Source organism: Phodopus roborovskii, unplaced genomic scaffold (assembly GCF_943737965.1).
Source record: "Phodopus roborovskii unplaced genomic scaffold, PHOROB, whole genome shotgun sequence".
Classification (NCBI taxonomy): Eukaryota; Metazoa; Chordata; class Mammalia; order Rodentia; family Cricetidae; genus Phodopus; species Phodopus roborovskii.
The window spans coordinates 24,994,433-25,021,731 of NW_026126434.1; the positions used below are offsets into that span (position 1 = coordinate 24,994,433).

The 27,299-nt window shown below is 47.9% G+C and overlaps 1 protein-coding gene across 1 annotated transcript; it reads left to right on the forward strand.

The window, feature by feature from the left end:
* Positions 1-2,413: 2,413 nt before the first annotated feature.
* On the forward strand, positions 2,414-27,222 carry Tff2 (trefoil factor 2). The gene is made up of 6 exons (XM_051186587.1): positions 2,414-2,492; positions 3,107-3,256; positions 4,122-4,268; positions 6,954-7,030; positions 26,837-26,864; positions 27,086-27,222. The coding sequence occupies exons 1-6, from the start codon at positions 2,414-2,416 to the stop codon at positions 27,220-27,222; spliced, it is 618 nt and encodes a 205-aa protein (XP_051042544.1).
* Positions 27,223-27,299: the final 77 nt, after the last annotated feature.

Genomic DNA, 27,299 nt, shown 5'->3' on the forward strand with positions numbered 1-27,299 from the left:
CTGTACCCCATTTTTTATTGGATTATTTAGTAGTTTGATTTCTAGTTTCTTATAGTTCTTTGTATATTTTTGAGATCAGCCCTCTGTCAGATGTGGGATTGGTGAAGATCTTTTCCCATTCTGTAGGGAGCCATTTTGTCTTGTTTTCTATGTTCTTTGCTTTATAGAAGTTTCTCAGTTTCAGGAGATCCCATTTATTAATGCTTTCAGAATCTGTGCTACTGGTGTTCTATTTAGAAAAAAGTCTTTGTGCTTATTTGTTCAAATGTATTTCCCACTTTTCCTTTTATGAGGCTCAGTGTGGATGGATCTATATTGAGGTCATTGATCCATTTGGACTTGAATTTTGTGCATGGTGATAGATATGGATCTGTTTGCATTTTTCTACAGGTTGACAGCCGGTTATACCAGCACCATTTGTTGAATATGCTTTCTTTTTTCCATTTTATATTTTTAGCTTCTTTGTAAAAACTTAGGTGTTCATAGGTGTGTGGGTTGATATCAGGGTCTTTGATTCTATTCCATTGGTCCACCTGTCTGTTTTTATGCCAATATCAAGCTTTTTTTCATCACTATAACTCTATAATAGAGCTTGAGGTCTGGGATGGTGATGTTCCCAGATGATCCTTTATTGTACAGGATAGTTTTGACTGCCAGTGGTTAGTTCTTAACAATATGAGATTAGCTGAATATATTGTGATGCCTAGAGTATCATTTTCATGTGCATACCCGTTTCTGAGCAATCTGTATGTCAACTTTATTATAATCCTATTCTTTATAAGTTCTCAGAATAATACCTAACTCTATGGAGACTAAGTTTCTTTGTTCTTCCTGGGAATTTCTAAATGTACTTCTTAAAGGAGAACTAGAAGTTTTAGATTTCTTTATTGATACTTTGATATTATGAGTATCTGAGTGTTCATATCCTGGTGCCAGAGAAATGTCTGCCCTTTCATGCCCTATCGCTTTTTCCTTCCGTGTTCCTATAAGGTTTTTAATGTCATCTCTTAAGAAACTGTTTTCTTGGTTCCTAAGTTCTTTGGAATATATTTATCTCTTTTTGGTATTGAACAAGCAATAGTCATTAACTTTAGTGAGTTCCTCCTGCTTATACAGGATGACTGCAAAGACAAGCCAGGGATGCCTGGAGAAACTAGTTGCTGTGACAGATCAGAGAAATTTGGTTTTTCTGTAACAGCTTTTGTTCCCAATAAACTCAGGCATAATCACGACTAACAAGGCAGAACCAAGAGTTTCCATTAAGAATAAGCATAGCAAAAGTTAGTGAAGCCGGAAGACCATGAACTCCCTTAGGTCAGCATAGGAGTTTTCAATATTTTATCCATAAGTCCTTGCCAAATAAATGGGGTTCTCCAAAGGGTCTTGCCATCTTAGGAGCTCTATTTGCAACACACCTGTGCACCGTTCCCAAGGGCGACAGCACTGTTTCCTACAGTCTTCTCTCTCGAGCCTGGGGTGAGGCCAAGGCTTTCAGATCCTGTATCAAAGTCACTGACTCTGCAGCCTGTCGCCCACGGCTAGGCAGATCCCTTCAGCCCCAAGGAATATGCACACAGCACCTCTCTCCTCCACCCTGTCATTTCTCTTTTGAGTTGTCATGATCCCTTCCCTGGCTTCTGTTCTCTGTGTTCAGTATACAGAGCTCTTCTCCATGGCAGCTCACTGTAGGCATCTCAGGCACCATCCAAGAGAGTGCAAAGTATTTCTGTGGGAGAAAGGATATCCAGCTTCAGGGGTGATTAAAAACTGCCTGTCCTAACCGCTCCTTTGGGCCCTGTCAACTGGTCTCAGGGGACAACAGTCCTTGAGGGGGGCAAGGAACAAGGTGAGGCAGGGTGTGTCCTGTATCAGGGTTGCAAACTAGATACCTTGGAGGTGCCTCCCATAGTCCTGTGAGATGCTCTCCCCACCCTCACCCAGAAGACTCTTGGATGGAACATCCTTTTTCCACATAGCCACATTCCAAATATTAAAAAAAAAAATCAGTTGTCTCTATGATAGGCACAAACTTTATCCAGTGTCACGAATGGCTAATCCCTTCCTGGGTGTGACCCTGAGAGTGGCCAGCTCCAATTGCACACGTGGCCCATTCCCCATGTCAGTGGCCTGGCATGACCCTGCTTCCTGCCATGGGCAGGGGGCAGCTTGCTTATGGAGCCAAGCCTGCCCCAGCCTGGAAACCTTGTGTGGCTGCTCTCTCAATGTTTTCTCCCACCTCCTCCAGGCCTCCACGTGGAGCTGTGTCAGCTTCTCCACACAAAGGTGCCAGAGGGCTGGGGCCACTGGTAGGGGGCGGTTATCAGAGCCATTGAACAAACAGCCAGGAGCCAATAAAACAGCAGCCAGTGGGAACTGGGCATTCTTCAGGTTGCCCAGGTACAGTAGAGCAGACATGGGACCTCGAGGTGCCCCTCTCCTGGCAGTGGTCCTTGTCCTAGGGCTGTGTGCTCTGGTGGAAAGCGAGAAACCTTGTAAGTAAAAGTCCATGGGTGACCCCCGAGGGTGGGAGGTGAAACCTGTCTGAGTTAGCGTGAGTGGCAGTGGGCTGCAGCTCATCCGTCACCTGTATTAGGCGGGGCTTTTCTATATGATCCCTCAAAGGATAAAGGCAGGGTGGCAGTTTGCAAGGAGCTAGACAGAACCCTGCAGCCCTGGTGTTGCTTGTGAAGTGCACACAGCAACCCTTACTTAGAAGGGCCTTCTGTAGGTGTCAGCCTGGTTAGGACAGGAGGGCCTGCTGCCCTGCTCTGTCTTGCTCATCTTCTACCTTGATCTCTGCCCCTTCCCCAGGGTCATCATCTTTACAGAAGTTTTGTGTGGCCGGCTTCCTTCCTTCCTTCCTTCCTTCCTTCCTTCCTTCCTTCCTTCCTTCCTTCTTTCCTCCCTTCATTTCTTTTTTAAACAAATGAAGCTGTTTCAACAAAAGCCTGTGGTTTCCTTAGGAGGACGCCAGCAGCTCTAACGTGGGCATATAAGACCCCCGTCACTCCTTGTGCCATGGATTTTAGAAGGGTCCCTGATGTCCCAGAGCAGGTTGGGGCAGGCATATGGGGCCAGGGCTGACCACAGACGGATCTATTCACAGCCCCCTGCCAGTGTTCCAGGATAACACCGAAAAACAGAAAGAACTGTGGCTTCCCGGGCATCACCAGTGACCAGTGCTTCGATCAGGGGTGTTGCTTTGACTCCAAAGTTGCTGGGGTCCCTTGGTGTTTCCACCCACTTCCAAAAGAAGGTAAACTTTGGAAAAACAGGTCTTCCTGCCAGCTGAGCAAGGTCTAGAGCAAGATCTTGGAAGCCTGGCTATTTATCTAGAGCTAGCCCAGGCTTACCAAAAAAAAAAAAAAACAAAAAAAAAAAACCAAAAAACTTAGCACCTCTTCTATACCTCCCCCTAACCCACCCCACATCCCCATGCCCTGTATCCACACTTGCCTGTGAGCAGACCTAACCCCCCCCCCCACGATTTAAAACCATAATTTTAAAGAAGCATCAGAAAGAAAATGGAGGCATCAGCTAAGGTGGCATTACCACCCCTGCAAACTGACTTCTATCAGCTTTGTTTTGGAATGTGTTTCAAGTCAGGGAAAACTGTGAATGTAGTATGCGCAAGGCCAGCTGTGTGCGTGTCCACTGCAGGCATGGATCTTGCTCTTGGGGCACACTCATGGTGGGGAATTTCTTCCCTGGCGTTCAGTGTACTTTAAAGAAAAACAAACAAACAAACAAACAAAAACAGGTAGGTGGGTAGCTGTGTGCAAGGCCCTTTTCAGGACCAGTGTCTTCAAGCCTCTTCTGGGCTTGCTACAGTGGGCTGCTCTAATTTCATAGAGCTGAACACTGAGTCCAAAAAGGGTGACTTGGTTTTTCCCGAGGTTCCCGTTCTGAACATAGTCCCACCTGTGATGGCTTCCCCATACTAGTAGTCTCCTGTGGGAAGGGCAGCCAGGCCCTAGCTATTACCATCCCAAGAGATATCAACATCAACGGAAGGATTTCCTCGGGACACATGGAGGCTGCAAACCCAGTATCCCTGGGAAGGCCTGGCTGTTAGCAGCCGGCCTGACAGAGCCTTGTGTGTTGTTCCTTCCCACGGCCAGCATCAGAGCAGTGTGTCATGGAAGTGTCAGCCCGCAAGAATTGTGGGTTCCCGGGCATCAGCCCCAAGGAGTGTGCCTCTCGACAGTGCTGCTTCTCCAGCTTGATCTCCGAAGTGCCCTGGTGTTTTTTCCCACAGTCTGAGCAAGGTAAATGTTTGCAGGTGGGGGTCCACCTGGGGCCTGGCATGAGCCACTCCCACCTGCTGAGGGCCCCTCCCTCGTGTGTGTGTGTGTGTGTGTGTGTGTGTGTGTGTGTTCCTTCACAAGTGTGTGGTTTGACATTGGGTGTCTCCCTTAGCCCCTCTCCATCATAGTTTTTGAACTTAGAGTTCACTGATTGGCTAGGCTGACTGGGCTGTGAGCGTCAGGGGTCTGTCTTTCTCCACCCCCACCGGAAACCAGCACGAGGGTTATAGACCTGCATTTTATGTGGATTCTGGGGATCCCTGAACTTAGCCATCCCCCAGTGGTTGGCTGTGTGACCACACACACAGGTCAGCAGGTCCTCCCAGGGAATTTATAATGGTTTTGGGGGGGGGGAACAGGTCCTCAGAGAGTGCTGAGGCTTGGGTGTCATCCCTGTCACATTTTGTCCTCCCTTAGACCACACTTCTGCGTGCAGCCATGTGTGGCTCCTTGTCATGCTTACCAACCACCCTGCTTTTTCACCTCCAGATTGTCATTACTGAGAAGTACTGCTGCCCAGCCATTGGTTCCCTGGGGGCTATAAGTCAGAAGAAGAACGTCTCAACCAGACTCCATCAATTTCTGGGTTTTCATAAACCATCTTGATCCTCTGCAGTGGCTAGACACAACATTTTTCCCAAGTAAAGAAAACCTTTAAATCCTGGCAACTTTTATTTTGGTTTCATTGAGACAGTATGTATGTGAATGTGTATGTCCGGGAGAGTGTGTGTGTGTTTGGGTATGAATACATGGTGTGTACACGGGTATATGTACACACCATGCATGTGCATATGGTGTGCAGAAGTGTGTGAATATGTGCACGATTATGAATACATTGGTGTATGCATGTGCATGTTCAAGCAACAGTGTGTGAATGTGTGCATATAAGAGGTATAGTTTTAACACCCATCCGTCCCCTCTGAGAGCAGCAAGCCACTGGGCACGTCTAAGTCACTCCAATAATGACAGTGCTCTGCCCATGTGAACTTCAGAGTCTGTCCTCTCTGTTCTCTTCAAAGAGCTCAATGAACTCTGGCCTCAGACCCTATAGGAGTAACACATGATTTCTAACCATAATTTCCCAAACCCTTCACTTGGACCAAATGCTCCGAGAGCTACTCACTTTTGACATGGGTCCCTGTCCACTGCTTGCCTCCTGATATGAGCAAGAGCCGTGGGGACCTGGAACATGGTCGTGCTCCTTGAACTGTTTCTTGGTCCAAGAACATCCTTCATCACATGTTCAGATGGAAGTTGCTGAGAGAGGAAACTGTTACAGTGAGGCAGATCTGGGCAGGCAGCCTCCAGCAGGGAACCTGTCCTCACTGCATTGTCTAAGGCCTCATTCAGTTCTCAACCTGTGGGTCATGATCCCATTGGCAAATCTCTAACTCCAAAAATATTTATATTACGATTCATAACAGTAGCAAAATTAAAGTTGTGAAGTAGCATTGAAAATAATTTTTATGGTGGGGGGTCACCACAACGTGAGGAACTGTATTAAAGGGTCACAGCATTAGAAAGGTTGAGAACCACTGAACTAAGGGCTGTTGGTGATATCCAGCTAGCAGCTAGGAGGGTGCAGTGATGGCATGAGGCTGGTTTCTGATAAATGTTTCTTGGGAAACTCTGGCCATCCAAGAATAGTGTTATAGTTTGCTTTTCTGTTGCTATGAGAAAACACTGGCCAAAAATAACTTGGGAGGCAAGGGTTTATTTAGTTTACATTCTTATCATGGTCCATTATGAAAGGAAGTCAGAGCAGGAATTCAAAGAAGGATCCTGGAGGCAGGTGCTGATGCAGAGGTCATGGAGGAGTGCTCTTTATTGGCTTGATCCTTCTGGCTTGCTCAATTTGCTTTCTTATACACCCCAGGACCATCTTCCCAGATGTGGCAGCACCCATACCAAGTTGGGCCCTCCAGCATCAATCACCAATCAAGAAAATACTCCACAGGCTTTGCCAAGGCCAGTCTGATAGAGACCTCTTGTCAGTTGACGCTCATCTTCCAAAATTACCCTGACCCGTGTCAATTTGACGAAACTCAGTACAGCTGTCTTCATCATTGTGGGCTGTGCTTGCCGGTCACAGGCTTGAAGCCTGCTTGTTGTCATAAGTCTTGCTTGCCCCACACTATGACTTAGCTGACCATGTGGCATCTTGCCATGTTGAGATTGTGCCACCTTCTGCCTTCCCCAGAGTGCTACCACCAGGCTCTTCCTGGCTCTGGAGTAATAGTGACTCTTGAACCAATCAAAAACCAGCCTCTATTCCCTTTAATTCTGCCCCCTCAAATGTTGTCTTCTCCACCTCATCTCCTCCCCTCCCCCACCCAAGATCCCTTAGTAGCCTCTACCTTCCCTGTCTTTCCATGCCATCTGCCTTTATAGACATCTAGGGTGCCCGAGATCGCGTGGAGTACTTTTGAGAAGCAATGATGGCAGTGCCTGGTGGGAGGGGTCTTGCAATAGTCAATCTGATACGAAGCAGATGATCAAGGGGTTTGCGAGCCTCAATTCACCTGTCCGGGCTCTGTGGGTCTTGGACTTGCCCACGTTTCTCTTCTTCCTGGTCACAGCACACGACCCTCCCCCGCCCTTCAATACTATCAGCTATCACCCTTCTCAGTCCCTCTCACTTCCCAGACAACCCCACCCCCACCCCTGTGCCTGTGGAAATCGCCTTGGAAGGGAGGGAGCTTCGGGACAGCTTCGACTTCCAGGTTAGTCATACAGATTGGGAAAGAAGAGTCCTCTTGCTTCTCAGTCCTGCTGGAGGGGGGACCTACCCCAATCCCAGTGGGTCTCCTGGAGGCTCTGATGACAGGGCACAGTCCTCGGTCACAATTGCCAGGCTTTCCCAAAGGCTCATGGCCAGTAGCCCCCATATTTATTTATTTATTTATTTTTTTGCTCAGCACTCAGTAATTTGATATTCACGTAGCGCAATAAAAGATGCAGTGCTGGTGCTGAAGAAGGGGCATTTCATTTCTCCAGGTTTCACTTGGCAGCCACTGTTCTCTGGTGCCCTCTGCTGGCAGACTCGGGGAGCAGCCTGTCTTCAATCTCAGTAGCCAACCACCCTGTTTCGTAGGTAACCTAGCCAGTGCCTTTTCACTAGTGGAACTCAAAGGGATAATAGTTATACCATGGACTTTTATTTAAAATCAGACGTATTAACATGTGAATTATGCACATTAAAATTTAAGTAAGTAGCTGTCCAGCACTCGGGAGGCAGCGACAGGCAGATCTCAGTGAGTTGGAGGCCAGCCTGCTCTACAGAGCAAGTTCCAGGACAGCCAAGGCTACACAGAGAAACCCCGTCTCAAACAACAAAACTCACAAAAATTAAGTAAGCAAATTCAGCAAGTTTGAGAAATGCACACAATTGTGTAAACACTAATTCAGTCAAACAGATACTATCATTTTGTCCCCCAAGTAGAGCTCCTTTTACGCTCGACAGGCTGTTGCATGTAAGGAAGTTTCATTTTTTACTATCCCTCAGTAGCACTCCACAGCAGGGTGTTCGGATGGGCTTTTGAGTTGCTTCCAGATCTTAATTATACAGGAAGCTGCCAGGAGTCTTTGAACTTACTTTGGTAAATGATTGATGACTAAGATAAACACCCATCATTTCTAGGGGTATGCTTAACTTTATAAGAGTAAGGACAATTGAAGTCACACCATTTCTCCTGCCCACGAGCAATGGCTGAGGGGACCAGATGCTCTCTATGTTCATCCAGCCCTCGCAATTATCAGTGCATATGCTAGAACAGCCTTCTTTTATCTTAACTTACTTTTTTCAATTAACAAGTGGTGTTGATCATCTCATGTCCCTCCCCCCCCCATCCCCTGTAGTCTTTGGTAAAAGTGTCTGTCTAGATAGTTCATTTTTACTTTCTTAACATTAAAAAGTTATTTTTTATTTTGTCATTTGTGAAATTCAGGGGACAACTTGTGGGTGCTGGCTCTCTCCTTCCATCATTAGAGTCCTGGGGATTGAACTCAGGTCCTCAGGCTTGGCAGCAAGTGCCTTGTCCTGCTGAGCCATATTGCCAGCCACAGCTCACACATTTTTAACTGTTTTAACTTTGTTTTCTTGCTATCAGTGTTCTTACATCCTATATACAGCTCCTCTATCAGGATCACCCTGTGATCCCTGCACTTGAGAGGCTGAGGGCCCAAGGTGGCTTCGAGGTTTAAACCAGCCTTGGCTGCACAGCGAGTTCTAGGTCAGTCCAGGTTTACACCCAGCAAATAAACAAGTCCCCTCCCTATTGCTGTGTGGTGAGCAGATATTTAATTCTGGTCAATTACTCACCCTTTTGTTTACTTTGGCAGTCTCTGGCAAAGTGCAAATTCCTCTAATTTTGATGAAATTCGGGTGTGTGTGTGTGTGTGTGTGTGTGTGTGTGTGTGCATGTGCACATGCGTGCGCATGACTCACTCTCTGTATTCTATCTAAAGACATCTGCCTAACCTGAGGTACAAACACTTCCTGTTACATTTTCTTCTGGGAGATCCATGCCTTCAATGTCCACATCTCCCGTGTGACACCTTTGGGGAGACCCATGGGTTTATCTGTCTTTTTTGTTTTGTTTTGTTTTGTTTTCAGGTTTACTTACTATTATTGCGTATGTGGGGTCACATGTGCCATGGCATGTACACAGAGGTCAGAGGGCAAATCTGTGGATCTTGGTCTCTTCCACTTTATACATGTATTCCAGGGATTGAACTCAGATTGCCAGGTTTGAGTGGCAAGTGCCTTTACCCCATGAGCTGGCCCATTGCTCTTTTAAAATGTCAACAATTCTTGGTTTGGACAAGCCTGATCATAAAGTGACTATAACACACTTTATAGAATTTACTGTTTTCTTTGTGAACAAATACGCCATTAAATGCTGAGGATGTAAGAGGCTGTGTTATTTTGAGATTCGGGTCTGGTGTACACAACCATAGGCTCAGCTTCCTGATTACACTCTGTAAATGTTATGTAAATATGTTTTGTCCACTTAGCTTCTCCTATCTCAGTGTGTTTCCCCTGCCAATGGTGCTTTTGGAGCATTTCTGTTCCAATCTCACCGTTCCTGGATTACAGGGCAGATAGGCTTTCTCAGCCCCCATAGCAGGATGCTTGTCACACCTTGGCTGTAGATGTCCTTCTTTATCATGTTCCATACTGTGGTTGCTTGACTTGGGTTTTGTCTGACATTAAAACTGCAGCCCCTGCTCCCAGCTCTGAGGCCTGGGAGTTAAATCACCTGTGGTGATTGGATGTTTTAAAAACCTTGCTTGGTAACCCACTGATGCCAGTTACTCAGCATGTCTTGGGAAGAGCAGAGAGGGAATGGATTGCTGGTCAGGAAACACACAAGACCTAATGACAGTACCCATCCTGGTAGCAAACCAAAGAGGCACCTAGAGTTTTCCAACAGGCCGGTTCTCTGGCAGTTTGACTTAAAACTCTCTACAGCGTAACAAGGTGTCCCCACAAAGAAAACCAGGATCCTGATAGAAATTACATTTTTGATGAATCATCTCGATACTTTTTTCCTTCTACTTTATGTGGTGCCACAAGTCCCTGTTCATGACTTTAGGGGATTTTGCAAGGGTTTGAAGATCTTTTGTGTTGGTTACTATGGGAGGTGAGTCAGGTCAGAAAGGGTGGGCACCCCTGGCTCCTTATGCTCCCCAGTCCTTATCATCCAGGAGTCTCCTAATGACCCACAAGTTACTTATCAGCACTTCTGCTTTATGGTTACATTGTTTGCCATGTACCTGGGCACACAAGAGTATCAATCATAATCTAAATAGCCCTCATAGCAGCAGAGGGAGCCTGTCCAGGATCCTGCCGGCTGCTGCTTTCCTGGGGTCTGTCAAGGCAGAAGAGCAAGCAACTGTGCAGCCTTGGAGACAATGTTCTAATCCCCCAGGAGCCCATGGCTGCCCAGGGGCAGGCAATCACTGATAACTATATCTGCCTTTATAGTACAGCACTGGGACACATGCTTCTGATGTTGCACTTTGAGCCAAGACATCAATGTTTATTACCCAAGCTTATTTATTCTGCTCACTGAACCCCCTGCAAAGGCTACCCTCTGTCTTGCAGGTCACTAGGGAGGTGAGCAGGGAGCAGCTCCATCCTCCCCCAGTAGATGAGGCTCGGGAGAGGCCCAGGGAAGGAAGTCACTGTGGCATGAAGAGTGGACCTTGGCCAGCACAGCAAGTCTAACTGGCCCTCATGTTAAGTGCCTGTGGAGTTTGCTATATAGGATGGCCATAACCATAATGAGTGACAGTGGCATACCGGAGCTCTTCCACACATCCTACCGTCATGGTGTTTTGTCTGACTATACGGAGTCAAGTGACCTCGTAAAGCCTCAAGCCCAGTGAGCCTTTCCTCCTTTAAGTCTGCAGTTCTGAACCTGTCTGCCTCAATCCCTTTTGCAGGGGTCACCTAAGACCATCAGAAAGCATAGATAGTCACATTATAATTAATAACAGAAACAAAATTACAGTTATGAAGTAGCAATGAAAGTAGTTTTATGGTTAGGGGGGTGGTTCACCAAAACGGGAGGAACAGTTTTAAAAGGTTGCAGAGTTTGAAAGATGGAGAAACATTATTTTAAGTTGTTTCAGGTATTTAGACACAACAATGACCAAGTAACTAAACAGAACTTGTTGCTTTTCTGTCTCTCCCAAAGGAGGACACACCTCACATAGACCCAACCACCTGTTTCACCTTCCTGTCAGTCATCATGGTCAACATCTTTTCTTCCTCTTTTCCTCTTCTTCCTTTCAAAACATACAGCTCATATAGAAAAGGATGATATAATAAAATGATTTGATATGCTTTTCAACAGAAGAAAAAGGGAAATCTTCAGTTATAAAATTCTTATTCTTAGAACAAATTTATTTTAAAAATCACTTTTTCTAAGTGAGCCAACATGACAGTTGTATCCAGTGATTAGTCATGTCTAATTCCTATCACACTAATGGTCACTGGGATTAAACTTGGTCACTTACATTCATCAACCCCAGTGTCAGCACCAGGTGGCATCATATGGGAGCAGTAACTTCCCCACTCAAGAAACGGGTAAGACGCAGGCCCTAAGTGCTGTGTCTTGGCTCTTGGGCTGGGTGCTTCCAGCCTGGGTCTCTTTCCACACAAAGCTCTGAGTCTTGCCCCTCTGGATCCTCCCATGTCCCACACCTTAGTAGCATCTCCTGTTGCTTTCTTTTTCTTACCCCTCCATCACATCCCTTCAGCTCAGCAGAACCAGCTCGGAGCCATCTTTGCCTCTGATATGCTAGTTCCAACGCCACATGCCCTGCTCTCTTTTCAACCCACAGCACATGTTGTGAAATGAGCATGCCAACTACTCAGTCCTTCCCAATATATCAAGCTACCAGAGGCCTGGGACCCTATGGGTGGAATTGCTGCCTGGGGTTGGAATTCGAGATGCCCCTCCACAGCCATCATTTTATCAACAGTGGCCACCAAGGTCATCTTCCTATCTTTCACAACACCTGCCTGGAGACTGTGCACATGGCGGTGGCTAATAAATATTGACTGTCCTTTGTTCAATAGCATTTCTGCCTGCAGGAACTCAGTAAATATTAACTCACTGGTAAAACTCCCCCAAGACATATAAAAACCAGCTGGCCATGAGGGCTCTGGGAGTGTGGCTAATCTGCGATGGACCTTGGTGAGCAGCTGTGGAAAATGGAACAATTAGGGTATAGAGACCATGCAGGTGCATTTGTGAACAGTCGTGGGTTGACCCCAGACCTCACAATTTGCTTCAGTTCTGTGGTGGAGTAACCTAGCAGGTGAATGAATGCCAGGAGAGAAAGCATCCTTGGAGACAGGGGCATGCCCATGAGTGGGGAGAGATTTAAGGTTGTTGTCTTCTAATGAAATGAGCATCACACAGCAAAGTGGTTGTGGTCCCCAGTGCAGCATCCTTGCAGGTGGGAGTTATGAGGCACTTCTCCCTCAAGCAGAGGTAGCCAGCAAGCCTTCCCTGAAAGCCAATACAGAGCTGCCTGACATGAGGCCTTGTGGTCACTGGAGGGATTGGTCCCTCTGACTCATCAGTTCTGTGGCTGTGATATTTTGGCAATCCACACCTTTCCTGAGGCTCTCTCTACATTCATTCTCCCCTGAACTCAGAAAAAACCCTCTGTCTACTGGGCTGCAGAGCTGACTAGTTGCCAACCCTATTGGAGAAGATTCTGGTACCATATGTGGTGGACATTGTGAAATGCAAGGGACTTTCCCCTGTCTGCTCCTATTCTACATTTCATAAAGACATAGTTGGCATTTGTTCTCATGTGTCAACAGGCACTCAGCAATCATCTGTTTGCTCCTGGGACAGTGAGTAGCAGTTTCCTAGAACTCAGAACAGCCACCCTGCTTTCCTCTGTGTGACACAGAGATGGCTCCTAGCGAGGCTGACATACCAGGGCGTGCTTGGTCCAGAGAGTCTCAGTGTGGTCCAGAGAGTCTCTTCTGCTTCTCTACTGCTCGATAAGTTATTCCATAGTCCTGCTCCCCACCAGCTCAGGCATGCAGTCTGGGCTCCAATCAGACTCCAAGCTTCAGCTAATACAGCCAACAACAGGACAGGGTCTTAGGAATACATCTTTGACCAATTGCTGTGCAAACATCACATGGGGCCCTCACCTCCACAGACTAGATGGCACATTCACTCGGTGTGTTCTCCTGATCACATGGATACAGTAAACACGAGATGAACAAGCTAGGGTAGCACAGCATGTTACAGCAAGCCAACTCTAATTAGCAGAAGGAATATTTCTGTACTTGTTTTATGTCAACTTGACACAAGCTAGAGTCATCAGGGAGGAGGGAGCCTCAACTGAGAAAATGCCTCCATAAGATCTGGCTGTAAGGCATTTTCCTATGGCTTGGGTCTCCTCCATCATCTTAGAGTTCTACCTGGTTTTTGTTTTTCTTAATTTTTATCAGTATTCATTGGAGAATGGGACAATTTTCTTTCTTGGCCAGGGATGGCCTGGTTTTGAAAGTCAGGCATACTGTGCATTGTGGCCGAGGAGAGAACAAGTAGGCTTTTTTTTAAATGTCAACTTCACACATAAGCACACGGATAACATATGACACCAGGACATTTTCAACTCTATCAGCATCCCATGAAACTGTCCTACTAAACACCTTCTGCTATAGCTGAATGTGTCATTTCCCAGTGCATGGTGAGAGAAAAAGCTGAGGTTGCCCTAAGGAGGCCCCAGGAATCTAGAGATTAAGATCTGAGACAACTCTTTTCCCTGTGAGGCTTGGTGCTGGGTGGACTTAGTATGGGAGCTCACTCCTGACAAGGTGAGACTCTGTGGGGTTGACCAGTTCTCCAGGTGGGGATGTAAAAGTAACTCCGAACCAGGACCCGAGCCTAAGCCTGGCTGATCATCAGAGGATGATGACCAGCTAGTCACCGGAAGTTCCCCTGATCCACGCCCCCCACTGTTGTTGGGATTTGTTCAATGTAAACTTTAAGTTTTTTCAAATGTGTTTCCTCAAACAATGTGGACTACAGCGGCTATCTATAGGGATGCTGGCTTCTGCTTTATCTGTTTTGGTGGCTTTCAATAAAGAAATGGAATACTGAAAGTGCTCCCTTTGCCATTGCCCTTGTTTGCATCTCTGTTGCTGTGATAAAACACTGACTACAAGAGACTTGGGGAGGAAATGACATCATCTTACATTTTAGAGTCTGTCATCAAGGGAAGCCAAGGCAGATGGAACTCAATGCAGGAACTTGAAGGCCAGAGAGACCACAAGAGGACAGAAGCTTCCAGGCTTGTTTCCCCTGGTTTGCCCAGCTTGCTTAATTGTATGACGCAGGCCCACCTGCCTAGGGATAGTACCTCCCGTAGTGGGATGGGTCATCCTACATCAGCTTGTAGTTTAAAGAGTGCCTCACAGACGTGCCCCAATCAGGTGGGGGCAATTCTTCAGTTGAGGTTCCTTCCTTCCAGGTCTATCAGGTTCACAACCGAAGCTAATGATGGCAGCCATTTTCCTCCTCCCTCTCCAGAAGTGGCTCTGAAGGCACTGTGTCTCATACCCACACTTAATTATAAGCATCTGATAGTAATGTTCACTGGGTTTTTTAAAAATGAACAGAAATGATGTGCAATATTTTCAATGTGTATTCATACTTAATCTCTGAAGGTCCTTTATATCAAGAAAAGTAGATCTGACACATTCACATGAACATGGGTCTAGCATTCTAACATGCCTTGGAACTGATTCTCTGTTGACGGACATTAGGTGTGTTGCTTTTAATTTCTTCCTATTGAAACATAGGCTTTTTCGATGTAGAACGTTATCAACATGCCTGATGCAGCGAAAGTCAATAACACTCTCTAAGCACACAGACCAGAGTGCAGGCAATGTGTGCTGACTCTGGTTCTGTGATCCTGAACTGCGAAATGACGCTGAGCCTCTTAGATGTATTTATAGTGTATTTCCCTTTTTTTGTTTTTGTCTTTAAAAACTCATGTTGTATTTTCCATATTTTTAACGTGGGTTCTTTACAAATTGTTGACCAATGACCTGAGTTTCAAGCATTTTCTGTAAAGGTTTACAGTTTCCATGACAACATGGATGTGGACAGCTCTTTACAACTTTAGAGGTCATGCGTTTCGTTTCAGAATGAAAAGTTAGCATAGTTACCAGGGAAAGAGACAAAAACAGACATTTGACATTGTGAACCACCAGAGGGGAGCCTACCAGAGGGGATCCTACCAGAAGGGAGCCTACCAGGGATGAGCCTTGGAAAGCACCAGATGCTTGGACCTTCCTGCCTGGAGCAGAAGCTGAAGTGGACTCAGCCACTGGCTACCATAGAAAGAACCATAAGATGTGGGTCACCGGCCAGAGACTTGGCTCTCTAACCCTAAAGCCCATGAGTTCAAGATCAAGGTGTTGGCAGAACACTGCTACCTGCAGAGTCTGGGAAGGAGACTTTGATTCATTGAGACAGGGTCTCACTATGTAACTCTGGCTGTCCTGGAACTCACTGTGTAGACCAGGCTGGCCTTGAACTCATGGCGATCCGCCTGCCTCTGCTTCCTGTGTGCTGGAATTAAAGGCATGTGCCACCATACCTGCCCCCTGTACTCCTGGTGGCTGCTGTTGGCACTCCTTGGCTTGTGAACTTCTCTCCTCCTGCCCCTGTCCCATTGTTTTGTGGCCATCTTCTCCCAAGCCTCTGCTCACATTGTCCTCTTAAAAGAATGCCCATCAGTTGGAGTTAAGGCCACCCTTAATCCTGTTTGCTAGTATCATTATTTACTGAATTGCATCCACAAGGAACCTATTTCTGACCAACCCAGAACATTTTGAAATCCCCATGATACCATCTTGGTTCACAGAGGTGCCCTAGAGAGACAGTGGCCTCATTTGGATTGTTGTTGGGCAGTCCTCATGCATAGGGGTTTCCCATCCCATCTCTCCAGGGCTTTGACCCCACACCCACAGCCTTGCCTTTGCGAACATCTGAGAAAAGCTATGTGCCTCCTGGTCTAGTAGGGAAGGGTTCTTGGCTTCCTGAAGACTCAAGGTCCCCACAAGGCCACACAGTCTGGCTCTTCTGAGGTAGCTGTCACTGTGTGGTAAGAGTCATGAACTTACAGGGCAAAGGCAGGGCGGTGTGTGTGATTCAGTGCCTGGTTGCACGGCTGTCAGCTGCTGTGTTTTAGACTTATCTCTGTTCCATAAGGTATTCCTGGGAGATGGTTCCATGCCACAGCCCCACCCACCTACAAACATCTGGATCTCTGAGGCCAGTCACCCAAGGTGGCCAAAGTTAGGGCCCCGAGTATTCTGTAAGCTGGACATTGCTTTCCTAGGGCCTATACCTAGTGATGCGTGGATACTGTCTTTATACTTGAGACAGGAGACTCAGCCCTGTGTGGGGGTCTCCTTCTGAGTTTGTCACTAAAACACTGGGACACCCCTGAACCAGCCGTGGTGTTTGCCCCTGCAGACATCCACATCTAGGTCCTGATGACTCAGAAGGGCTGGGAGACAAGAGAAGAATTCACAGGGAGGGAGGACCACACCTGTGCAGCTGCACAACGAGTGACAGGTGGCCAGCAGGAATTCCTGGCAGCGCTGCTTGGCTTTTGCCGTCTTCCTCCTCCTAACTGCTGGCTCAGATAACCAAGAGTGGCAGCTTGAGAAAAGGGAGAGACGGCACCATGCTCTGACTTCACCTGCCTCAAGGACTACGTTTTTGGGGGATGCTGGTGGTCACCAAGCACGCAGTACCACTTCTATGCCCTTCTTCTGACCCTCGCTCATCTACTGAACTCATACACATGCCTCAAAACCCAGTTAGAGGTCATTTTGTCCTGACAGCTCTTCTGTGTCCCAATTCCTGCCTTAAGGCCTTTTACTATTCTCCAGGCTGTGATTTCCAGGGCTCTGCTTGGTGTCATGAGGTCTCAGTATCAGTAGGCTGTGCCTGGTCTTTGATCCAGGCCCTGTGCACCCTGACAATGCTTTCCCCCATGTGGGAGGATGTATCACTGATGCCAGGACCAGACTGCAGGCTTGGGCCTGTTCATCAGACCTGGTACACAGAGCTGGCTTCCACTGGCCAGTCAGCGAGAATGACTCCTGGACACCCCTTTGGGTACCCATTCTCTTGCCCAGTGTGAATGTCAAGTCTGAACAGTCAGATGTAGCCATTTTTGAGGTGATGAACAAAACATGTGCCAGAGGGTTCTCAGGTGGTACCTGAGAAAGCTTATGGATGCCACAATGCTGGTCAGTGACAGCAGGCAAGGAAGATCCAGCCGAACTGATGGCAGGCCTCAGCTGCTGGGCAACTTCATTGTGGACTTATTCAGGACTCAGTTTCTTCCTTCAGGAGCCAGGTCTACTCACGCCAGCCTCATCCTCACAGGCTATCAAGGCTGTTTTCCAATGTTGACCACTTCATGAAAGCAAGGCAAGGCAGTCTGGATAAAGATGAAGAGCCTGTACCTTCTTGGATTAAAATTTACTTAGGAAGGTCTGGGGAGGGTGATGTTTCAGTGGTTAAGAGCACTGGCTGCTTTTCCAGAGGACCCAAGTTTGATTCTGAGCACCCACATAGTAGCTCACAAGTGCCTGTAACCCCAGTTCTAGACGACCTTCTAGGTGTCTCTTCTGACTTCTGCATTTCCCTGCATACATGCATGTACGCACACACACACACACACAGTAAACTATTAAAACAACTTCTTGACTCTAGAGACCAGAAATGCCAAAAATGGATGTCTCTGGAAAGGAAGGGAGACTTTCCATTATTTGAATTTTAAAAACCAAATGTAGATTATTTTTATTAAAATACACTGAATAAATATATTTCAGATATTTATTGAAGTGTAACTAATAATAAAAATGGCTTTCCTAGAGATATTGCAGAGCCAGAATTTCTGCCTTTAAGAGTAACAGATGAGCGAGATACCACAGGACCTAAAATAGTTGTCACTTGTGTTTCAGGTGTCCTATGCATTGCTCCTGTGAGGTGGTTGGGACCACAAGATGAAGTGTTCCTTGGTCCCTTGAAGCCACACAGAGTCTTCTCCACACTTGGTTCATACAATGACTGACAGACCCAGCTCCCAGGCTGCACTCTGCAGTGGCCAACCCTACCCCAGCCCTGTCCTCTCCCCATCCCCTGACTTAGGATGGGGGAGGAGTCTTCTGGGATTTCCCAGGAGAGAAGGTGGTGGAGCATGAGGCCAGAGTCCACAGAACCCTGCAAACACATGGGTATAAAAGGGCCTTTCTTGTGTCCCTGCACATCCTGTGTGCTGATCCTGAAGCTTGCCTGCTGCCATGGAGACCAGAGCCCTCTGCCTAATGCTGCTGGTCCTGCTTGCAGGGTCCTCTGGCGTTGCTGCAGAGTATGTTGGCCTGTGTAAGTACCTACCTGGGTCCCTGGGTACTAGGCTGGAAGCTCTTAGCAGGGGGAGGGACACGGAACACCTGCCTACCTTCTACATCAATTTAGTAATTAATTACCGATTGCCGGGTGCCTGCTTTCTTGCAGCAATCTTATACAATGACTCTTTCTGTCCCATTTCACAGTCAAGAAAATGGAGGCTCGGTGAGGTTGAACATACCTCTCTCCTCTTCAGAGTCTGCAGCTGGGTGGGAACCAAGGCTGGGGCGGGAGGTATGACTGGCACTCACTGCCTCTCATTCCCTTCTTTACTGGAAATTTCTGAGCAGTGATGGTCTTTACACACCATCCTGGAGAGTTACCAGCACAAAAAGAAGCAGTTAAGAAGGCAGTAGAAGCTCCAGATAGTTTAGAGTTCTGGGTGAGAGGAGGTCAAGCTCAGAGACATTGTGTATGACCTTCGCTGGTGCACCTAACCAGGGTGGAGACATGGCCTGGGCATGTAAAAGCATCTGGTAGCTGATGCCAGGTTGAAGTTTGAAAAGGTCACTTAGAGCAGCTCCATGTCAAGGTCTAGTGTAGCTGAGGAAGGCACGATGGATCCAATGCTGTAGGGATGTAGAAGGTTGCTAGGTTTCCACTTTCACAGGGGAAGTCAGTTAGCAGGTGGAAGGAGACAGGCGTAGTTCACATGTGGATAAGTGTACAGCCATGGAGCAGGGACAGTGGAGATGAAGGAAGGTCAGGGCTCAGCTGGGACAAGCTAGCCACCATGTGGAGGATTCTGCAGCAGAGGCATTAGAATAGTCTATATGGCGGTCTTTCCCATGGCATAAAACTTCCTGGACACTTTCCACTGTGGAGGGGCAGTTCTTAAGGATCAAACAAGGAAGGGACCTTGTTTTGGGGAAAAGAAGCCACTGGATCCCCAGGAACCCTGCCAGTTGGAAGGCATCTAGATTTTCAGGGACATATTTATGACTCTGACCAGGTGAAAAACAAGTCAATCCAGGGACACTAGGCAAATCGCCAAGTTCCTTGGGTTAGTATTCAGCAGTATGTGCAAACCACAGCTATCCTTTCAGATCCATGAGTGTGAATCAAGTTCAAATCCACCCTGGGCTACATGAGATCCTGTCTCAAAAAAACAAAGATTGATTACCAGTCAATATGAGTGGCTATGGCCAGGAAACTGTCCCTTCCAATGGCTGCAAAAAGCTCTGTAGACACAACCAATAATGGTCATAAATCCAGGCATTTGCAGAGTACACAGATGGAGATGTCAGGGCTACAGCAGGGGGTGGGGGCTTTGCCACAGTTTCAGATGTTATATGATGGCATTCTTAGCTTTGGGTTGGTGGCAATTAGGGGTCTGTTAAGGCAACACATTTCAAAGGTTTTGCCTGACAGCCAAAGGTGCTCGTCTGCTACGATGATGGGTGGTAAACAACTTAGGAAGGAACTAATGACAGCCCAGGATGATTTTATCTCAGGATTCCCACTCTCCACTGTCAGGGAGATCCTGGGAGCATCACTGCATAATGAACTACTTCTCTTAGGACATCTCCTATGGGACAATACTGCCACTACCTTTGAAATCAGGAGGAAGGGCGGAGGGTTCACCAGGAAGCAAGAGAGTAACCCCAAATATGTCGACTGGCAGCTGACTGGTTTTCATTTGCACAGCTCCAAACCAGTGTATGGTCCCAGCAAAAGTCAGGGTGGACTGTGGTTACCCTAGCGTTACAGAAGAGCAGTGCAACAACCGTGGTTGCTGCTTTGACTCCAGCATCCGTAATGTTCCCTGGTGCTTCAAGCCTCTACAGGAGACAGGTAAGAACATCCAGTGGTACCCAGGGCGGCCCTGTCCTTCCATGAGGCTGGACCTTAGCAGGACAACAGCATTGTCACTGTTCCTTGTTGGAGACTTCACATGGGAGACCTCATATCGGGGGCTTTGTGCTCAGGGAAGCTAGTGGCCAGTGGCTGGCCCTTTCTATAAAATATAAACATGAGCTCTGAGGACCAAGGAGATGATCCAATCAGTAAAATGCTTCCCACTCAAACATGAGGACATGAGTTTGATTCACAAAACTATGTCAAAAAGCCATGTGTGATGGTCCATACTTGGACCCTCATCACTGGGGAGGCAAAGACAGGCAGATCTCTAGGGTTTGATGGTCCTCCAGCCTAGCCTAATGGTGAGATCCATGCCAGTATAGACCCTGTCTCAATGGCAAGGGAGAGCTAGTGATGCGGCTCAGAACATAAAGGTGCTTGCTGCCCAGGCTGATGACATGAATTCCATTCCTGAACTGAAGAGAACTGACTCCACCAAGTGTCCTCTGACCCCCATCTGTGCACTGGCATGCCTCCCTTTAACATATGCCTTCCCCTCCTCGAACACATATATGTGCAGGTTCTTCCCCCGTCTCCCCTTCTCTCTCTCTCTCTGTCTCTGTCTCTGTCTCTCTCTCTCTCTCTCTCTCTCTCTCTCTCTCTCACACACACACACACACACACACACACACACACACGGGGGGGCAGGGTGGAAATTGGTATGAAACAGAGACACCATGTAGCTGTGGAACTGGGCGGATTTTGAGCCTGATTTTAGCAAACACCTATTGTCCCTTGTCACCTATGACATGCTCACAGTACATCAGTAGCCAGATGACTGTGTTTGTGCCCTTGCTCCTCCCCACTCTCCTGCCTCTCTTACCCCCTCTAGGGGTGGAGTGAGATGCAGGGCAAATACCCTGAGAATCCCTGAGTTAGGCCATGTACAAACAACAGGTGTCCAGGCACACGGGTGGCTTGCCAATCCTGTTTTACCCAGGACCCAACCTGTCCCATCTTAATGGGGCACCCACTGTGAGCCATCTGTCACACCCAAATGCTGACTCACCTTCTAAGAGGTTGTATCTCTGCAAGGCACCTTCCTGGGCTGGCACCCAAAGTGTCCAGATGTGCTCTTTGGCCTGGGTGACAGACTGAAGAGCCCCAGTTGAATAGAGGTGTGCCATGTGCAGGCTCCTCTCCTTCAGCAGAGCCAGGAAGCAGGACTGAGTATAGTCAGAGGCAGTGACAGGCAGGTCACTTGCCTCTGGCTCCCTCCCAGGCACCTTTTCACATACTCCTGCTAGGACCACTAGGGGTCCTGTTATCTGGCTTGGTGATGCCAGCAAGGATGCACAGTGCCTCTTGCAGGTTTTGGAAGGTTCATATTTCCCCTGTGACCGGGGAATAGGCAGCCAGGTACTGACCTTGGAAGCTAGGTAGGTAGCCCTGACTGGAGATGACCTGACTCACCTTGACCCTTTTCTTTTTTCCCCAGAATGCACATTTTAAAGCAATCCAGGCTCTGGGAAGGGAGCTATGCACCCTGGACTCTTGCTGGTGGTGGTGGCTGAGGGCATTGCTCATCCCTGCTCTGCTCTCTGCTGCTGACCAATATAGGAGCCTGGAGTCCTGAAGAATAAAGACTCTACACTCAGCACAAGGCTGCTCTGATTGCTGAGACCTCTGTTCTTGTGTTTATTTTATTTCTGCATGTCACTCTTGGGGGTGGTATGGTAAAGGGCCACACTTCATTGAGGGAAGGGTATCCCCAGGCTCAAAGGGAACTGAGCCTGAGTTCCTGCAACACACTGAGAGCAAGAGCCTTCAGCCAGGGGTCCTCAAGGCCAGTGTCTTAGTTCCCTCATACTGTAATGAAACATTCTGATGGAAATCAGCTCAGGGGAGGAAGGGTTTATCTGGCTGACCCTCCAGGTCACAGTCCCATCACTGAGGGAACTCAAGCAGGAACTTGAAGCAGAAAACAGGATGCCTCCTGCTGGCAGTCTTGGGCTCCTGCTCAGCTGACTTGCTTATAAAGCCCAGGCCTATGGGTGGTGCCACCCAAGGTGGCTCTTCTACATCAATGAACAAGTAAGAAAAGATCTGCCCCAGCCCCGGGAAGGCTCATTTGATCTGGGAAGGCCCTCAACTGTGACTGCTTTCTAGACTCTGTCAGGTTGATAGAACCTTCTAGAACATGTTTCCTCTATGAGAAGAAAACAAACAAAAAACCCAACAAATACCCAAACCACATCTCCTACAAGATTTACACATCTTCATGGCTTTCTTATTAAGGAAGCAGACTAAGAAAACCATCTACTATTCTCTCCTGATTTGTATTTATTTAACATCTGCATCACTGTAGGTCTCTCCCCTTTTTTAAAGGGCACAGAGCAGTGGCCTGCATCTCATATCCCTATAGTGCCACAGCTGTTTGGTCCCCCAGTCTTCATTTGCTGGTGTGGCCTTTCTCTGCACCCACTATTGGAATGCCTGGGGTGGAGGCTCCTGCTTGTACTACATGGCTGATCCTTAGCTCTGCTCCCAAAGGGGACCCTATTGAGGCCACATCATTCATATCCCAATTACACAGCCCAGTGGCCAGAAAACATTCTTCACTGAGCTGGGGTTCCATGGTTTCTTCTGCTTGGACAAGGCCTTGGTCCCAATAAACACCACTGCACTTGAAATAATGATCCAATATGATCTTTCACAATTGAAAATAAAAACAAAATTACCTTTCATATTGAAAGCATCTTATACTGACTTACAGTGACCGTAATACCCCAGAAGCACAAGGGGAAACAGTAGGAACCCACCACTTATAAGACTCAGAGTAAAGTTTGGAGACAGATGTTTGAGACTGTATGATAGGCAAAGCACCTGCCTCCTTGGTTCCCAATTGCTTTTATAAATAAAGGTTTATTGGGAAGCAGGGCCAGGATTACAGTGTAGAAGTGGGGCACGGTTATCCAAGTGCAGAATTTTGACATTTTGTGTGTTGCATATTTCTGCATTATTTTTGATTATATCTAACTTGATGGTTGATTTTCTGTACATTTCCATGCCAAGTGAACACTTTACATAGCACTTCAGCCTGGTCCCCACCCTCCTTAGTGACCTTGGACTTCGGACCCCCACTTCAGAACTCTGGGCATCACATCAGAAGTGAGCTGTCACTGCCTTGGCCCACACACAACAGGACACAACAGAAAGTCTCTCTGTAGGCACCATGTCCCCAAACTACAGCTTAGAGTGAAGTTGCCAGGATGTCCCTGTTTCAGACCCAAAGGAGGCTTTCTAGCTGTCCACCTGCCAAGCTCAGGAAGGACACTTTTAGGTTCACCTCAGTCTTTACTACTAGGCTGTGTCTCCAGCCCGACTTTTAATTTTAAATGGTATCTGAAGGTGGGAGCTTGAGCATCGAGCTCTCTGGTGACCCCTGCACATTGTCATGTGGGCTAAGTGCCTGGCTTCCTTCACCCTTATCCCTGCTCTGCTTGAAGGGAGGGACCCAGAGGATCTGGTCAGTAAACCTAGGCACAGGGGCAAGTTTTTTTTAGTGTCCCATTGCAGAGGTGTTATCTCAGTGTCAAAAATTCAATCAAAGAGGCCCTGGAAAAAAGAGAACAGGGTCACAGAGGTCCCCACGGGAATCATCAGTCCCTGGGCCTGCTGTGGTGAATGTATGGAGAGGATGGAGAAGGTCCATGCCAGGGTTAACAGCTCAGGGCCTTCCAAGCTGGCAGGAGGGCTCAGATTTGATTGTCTTTGGAGATTAAGAACCCCCAAGCCTTTAGAAAACTTCTGACTTGTAAAGTCTGTGTTTGCATTATACAAATATACAAATTATACAAACCCAGTTCCAGAGCTGCTGTTTGTAATGGTCCATAGGATCTGAACTTCAGGGTTCCAGCTTGGCTGTACTAACCTGTCACTGTTCATGCTCACCGGCCTCCTTCCTGTCTGAAGCTTGTAGAAGGAAAGCGCAGCTTGTCCCTCTCTGGTCCTTAGTCAAGCCTCTCAGTCCCTGTCACTTTGAGGGAGCACCCCTTCTCTATAATGCTGGGGCACTGAACTCCCTTTGCTCTCCTGGGGGTGCAGCAGGCCTGGCCCTCATCTCCCTTTGCTTGCAGTACCCACCAGTCTACCTCTGCCTGGCCCTTCCTGACCAGGGAGACTCAGGGCCTTGGGGAGGATGGTGTGGGCTCAGCTGAAGGCAATCTGACAACACTCCAGGAGCCCGTGGCATTCACACCAGAAATCCTGGGTGTGTCTTCCAGGCCTAAGTGAAGGCAGCTGTGAGCCCAGCAGGACTGAATCACACCGCCCTCTGCTGGCAGCCTGGAGTGGGGACTGCTCCTCACCTCTTGCCAACTGCTTTCTAGCTTTCTATATGCCCCTGCCTGCTGGCAGCATCCAACTCTGAGCCAGCATTTGCTTGAGCAGATTTGAACTGTGTGGTGACCTATGATTTTTAATCCCCTCTGACACTGTGACGAGCCAGCAAGGCCCTGAGACCTTTTGGCTGTGGTTGGCAAGCCCAGTGTCAGTGTCACCCTGCAGCATGCCTGTGATGTCCTGTGGAGCTGTGGGACACAGGGGGATCAAAGATAGGTGTCCCCCATCCAAGGCCATCTTTGTGCTGCTACCTACATAGGGCTCGTGGTGTATTGGGGCGCAGAGACATAATCTTACTGTATTGCCCTATGGGTGTTTGGAAACTTGGGGTGTATTTGTGAGTGTCATATGAATGTGGGGAGAAGGCTGTGAGAGGCTATGATGTGCCAAGTGTCCTCCCATAGAGTCCTGCCTCTGTTTGTGACTATCCAGGGTCCTGTGTGCTCATGGTGGCTGCAAACCTGTTGTCTGATTAAACACACACACACTCTCTCTCTCTCTCTCTCTCTCTCTCTCTCTCTTTCTCTCTCTCTCTCTCTCTCTCTCTCTCAATTTTCCACTCAGGCAGAAGAATCTGAGATTGTGCTCTGAGAATTGAGGGTATGTTGCCAGGGGTCCTGCCTGTCACTTCTGAGATGGCTAGTGTCTTCCAGGCTAACCTTGTTCTATTTCCAGCCTTCTCTGGGCACAGAAATTAATACTTGCTTATCTCTGTAGCTGTCCTTGCCACCACTGGCCTGGCCACAGCTGCCTTTTCAACTTGTAACCCCACCTCCCCAACCCTACCTCCAACCCTAATCTGCCTCCCTTGTCTTCTAGAGGACAGGATGCTCCACAAACTGAGTTTGGAGCCCCAGTGCCCACTAGAGAACACCCTTGGGCACCTACATGCACTTGTCATTGTCCTTTCAAAGCAGGCTGCATCTCACCCAGCAAAGGATGTGACAATCAGGTCCCCGGGGAGGGGGAGGGTAGGGCTTCATTTGGAAAAGTTTGCTGAGAGCTGCTGTACAGTGTGCTCAGGGGAGGAAGGTTTGGGCCAGCGGTTCTCAACCTCAATGCCCTGGCCCTTTGATCGTTCCTCATGTTGTGACTTCCAACCATAAAACTGTTTGCATTGCTACTCCATACCCGTAATTCCTCTACTGTTATAAATCATTACGCAAACATCTCTGTTTTCTGATGGTTAGGTGACAACCCACTGGTTGAGAAGCACTGTTTTCAACCAACACTGCCGCATTGAGAGACCGCACTGAAAGAGCTGTGGGCTCATGCCAAGGTTTGCTGTTCTGCCTGTGGAGCTGCATTGGATAGTTTTATGTCAACTTGACACCAACTAAAATCATTTGAGAGGAGGGAACCTCGACTGAGAAAGTTCCTCTGTAAGACTGGGCTGTAGGCCAGCCCAAAGGGCATTTTCTTAATTAGTGATTGATAGGGAAGACCAAGACCATTGTAGGTAGTGCTATCTCTGGGCTGGTGGTCCCAGGTGAGCAAGGCCATGAATAACAAACAAGAAAGAAGTACCCCTCATGGCTTCTGCATCAACTCCTGCCTCCAGCTTGCTGCCCTGTTTGAGTTCCTGCCCTGACTTCCTTCAGTGATGAACAATGGTATGGAAATACGCCAAATAAGCCCTTGCCTCCCCAAGTTGCCTTGATAATGGTGCTTTATCACAGCAATAGAAACCCTAAGACATGAGTGAACTTTGCAAGATCTCATGGTCAAAAGGCATCTCAGTGACATTAATCCTGAGCCATACCCATGGACCTGAAAGGCAGAGATGGTGGGAATGTCACAACAGCATCTTAGACAGGCACAACTCTGTATTAGAGAGCCCCAGAGTGAACCTGTGCCTCCATGATACCTGAAGCCTTAAAGAGCAGGGTATGGGCGTGTGTAGCTCTGCATTTGTGTCAAACAAGGGGGCCTTTCTACTTGCTTTCCTAGCTTTCTACTTTGCAGTGATCATTTCAGCTGGGGGACCTGGAGCTGCACCCACTGATGATCTGGATGGGGGAGACACATGGTTAGACTGTTGTCTCCCTTTGACACCAGGGACAGTCCTGAGGATGCACAGGCATCAGGGCCAAAGCGCAGTCCCTGTCCCTTGCAATCAGTCATGCAGGGTGCACATAGGATTGGCTTCTTCGCTGGCCTCTATCTTCCTGCAAAGGCCGCAGACATCTGCTAGAGGAAGGGGCCATGTTGGCATAGAGACAACAGGAAGTGGAGCTCAAGACAAACTGGGCCACACTCAGCATGCTCACTTGTTACCCTTCCTCCCATGTTGTAGGATATTGTAGGAGACATTGGATTGTGCCCTTTTGACCCACTCTTCAGGGGCTCTACTGTGTCCTAGAGATGGGAGGTATAGTTTGAAACCTTGGCCCTAGGCCACTGCTGTGCTTCAAAAGTGAATTCCAGAAGGTCACCTGGCTGAGAGCTTGGGAGCCCACATCTCTAGCGGATCACACACAGCCATGTGAGGGCTGCCTGGCTGGCTAGCATCTGCTTCCCAGAACCCAAGCCTAAGCCCGAAACCTATCTCCTGCAGAAGCAGGGCCCTGAGCAGGACACTCTCTGATGCAGCTGCCCCAATCCTGGAACATGGGAGAAGCAATGTGCAGGGTTGTCTTGGCTGTGCCTATGGGGTTGTGGTGGTGGCAGCCTTCATGTTCCAGTGGCTCGAGCCTTACCTGGTGCTGCTGGAGACCATGGCCATATGATCACAGCAGAGGACATGGATCAGACATCTGGGGAAACACAACTTAAAGACAGATGCATAGAAAGTGCTAGAGAGAGC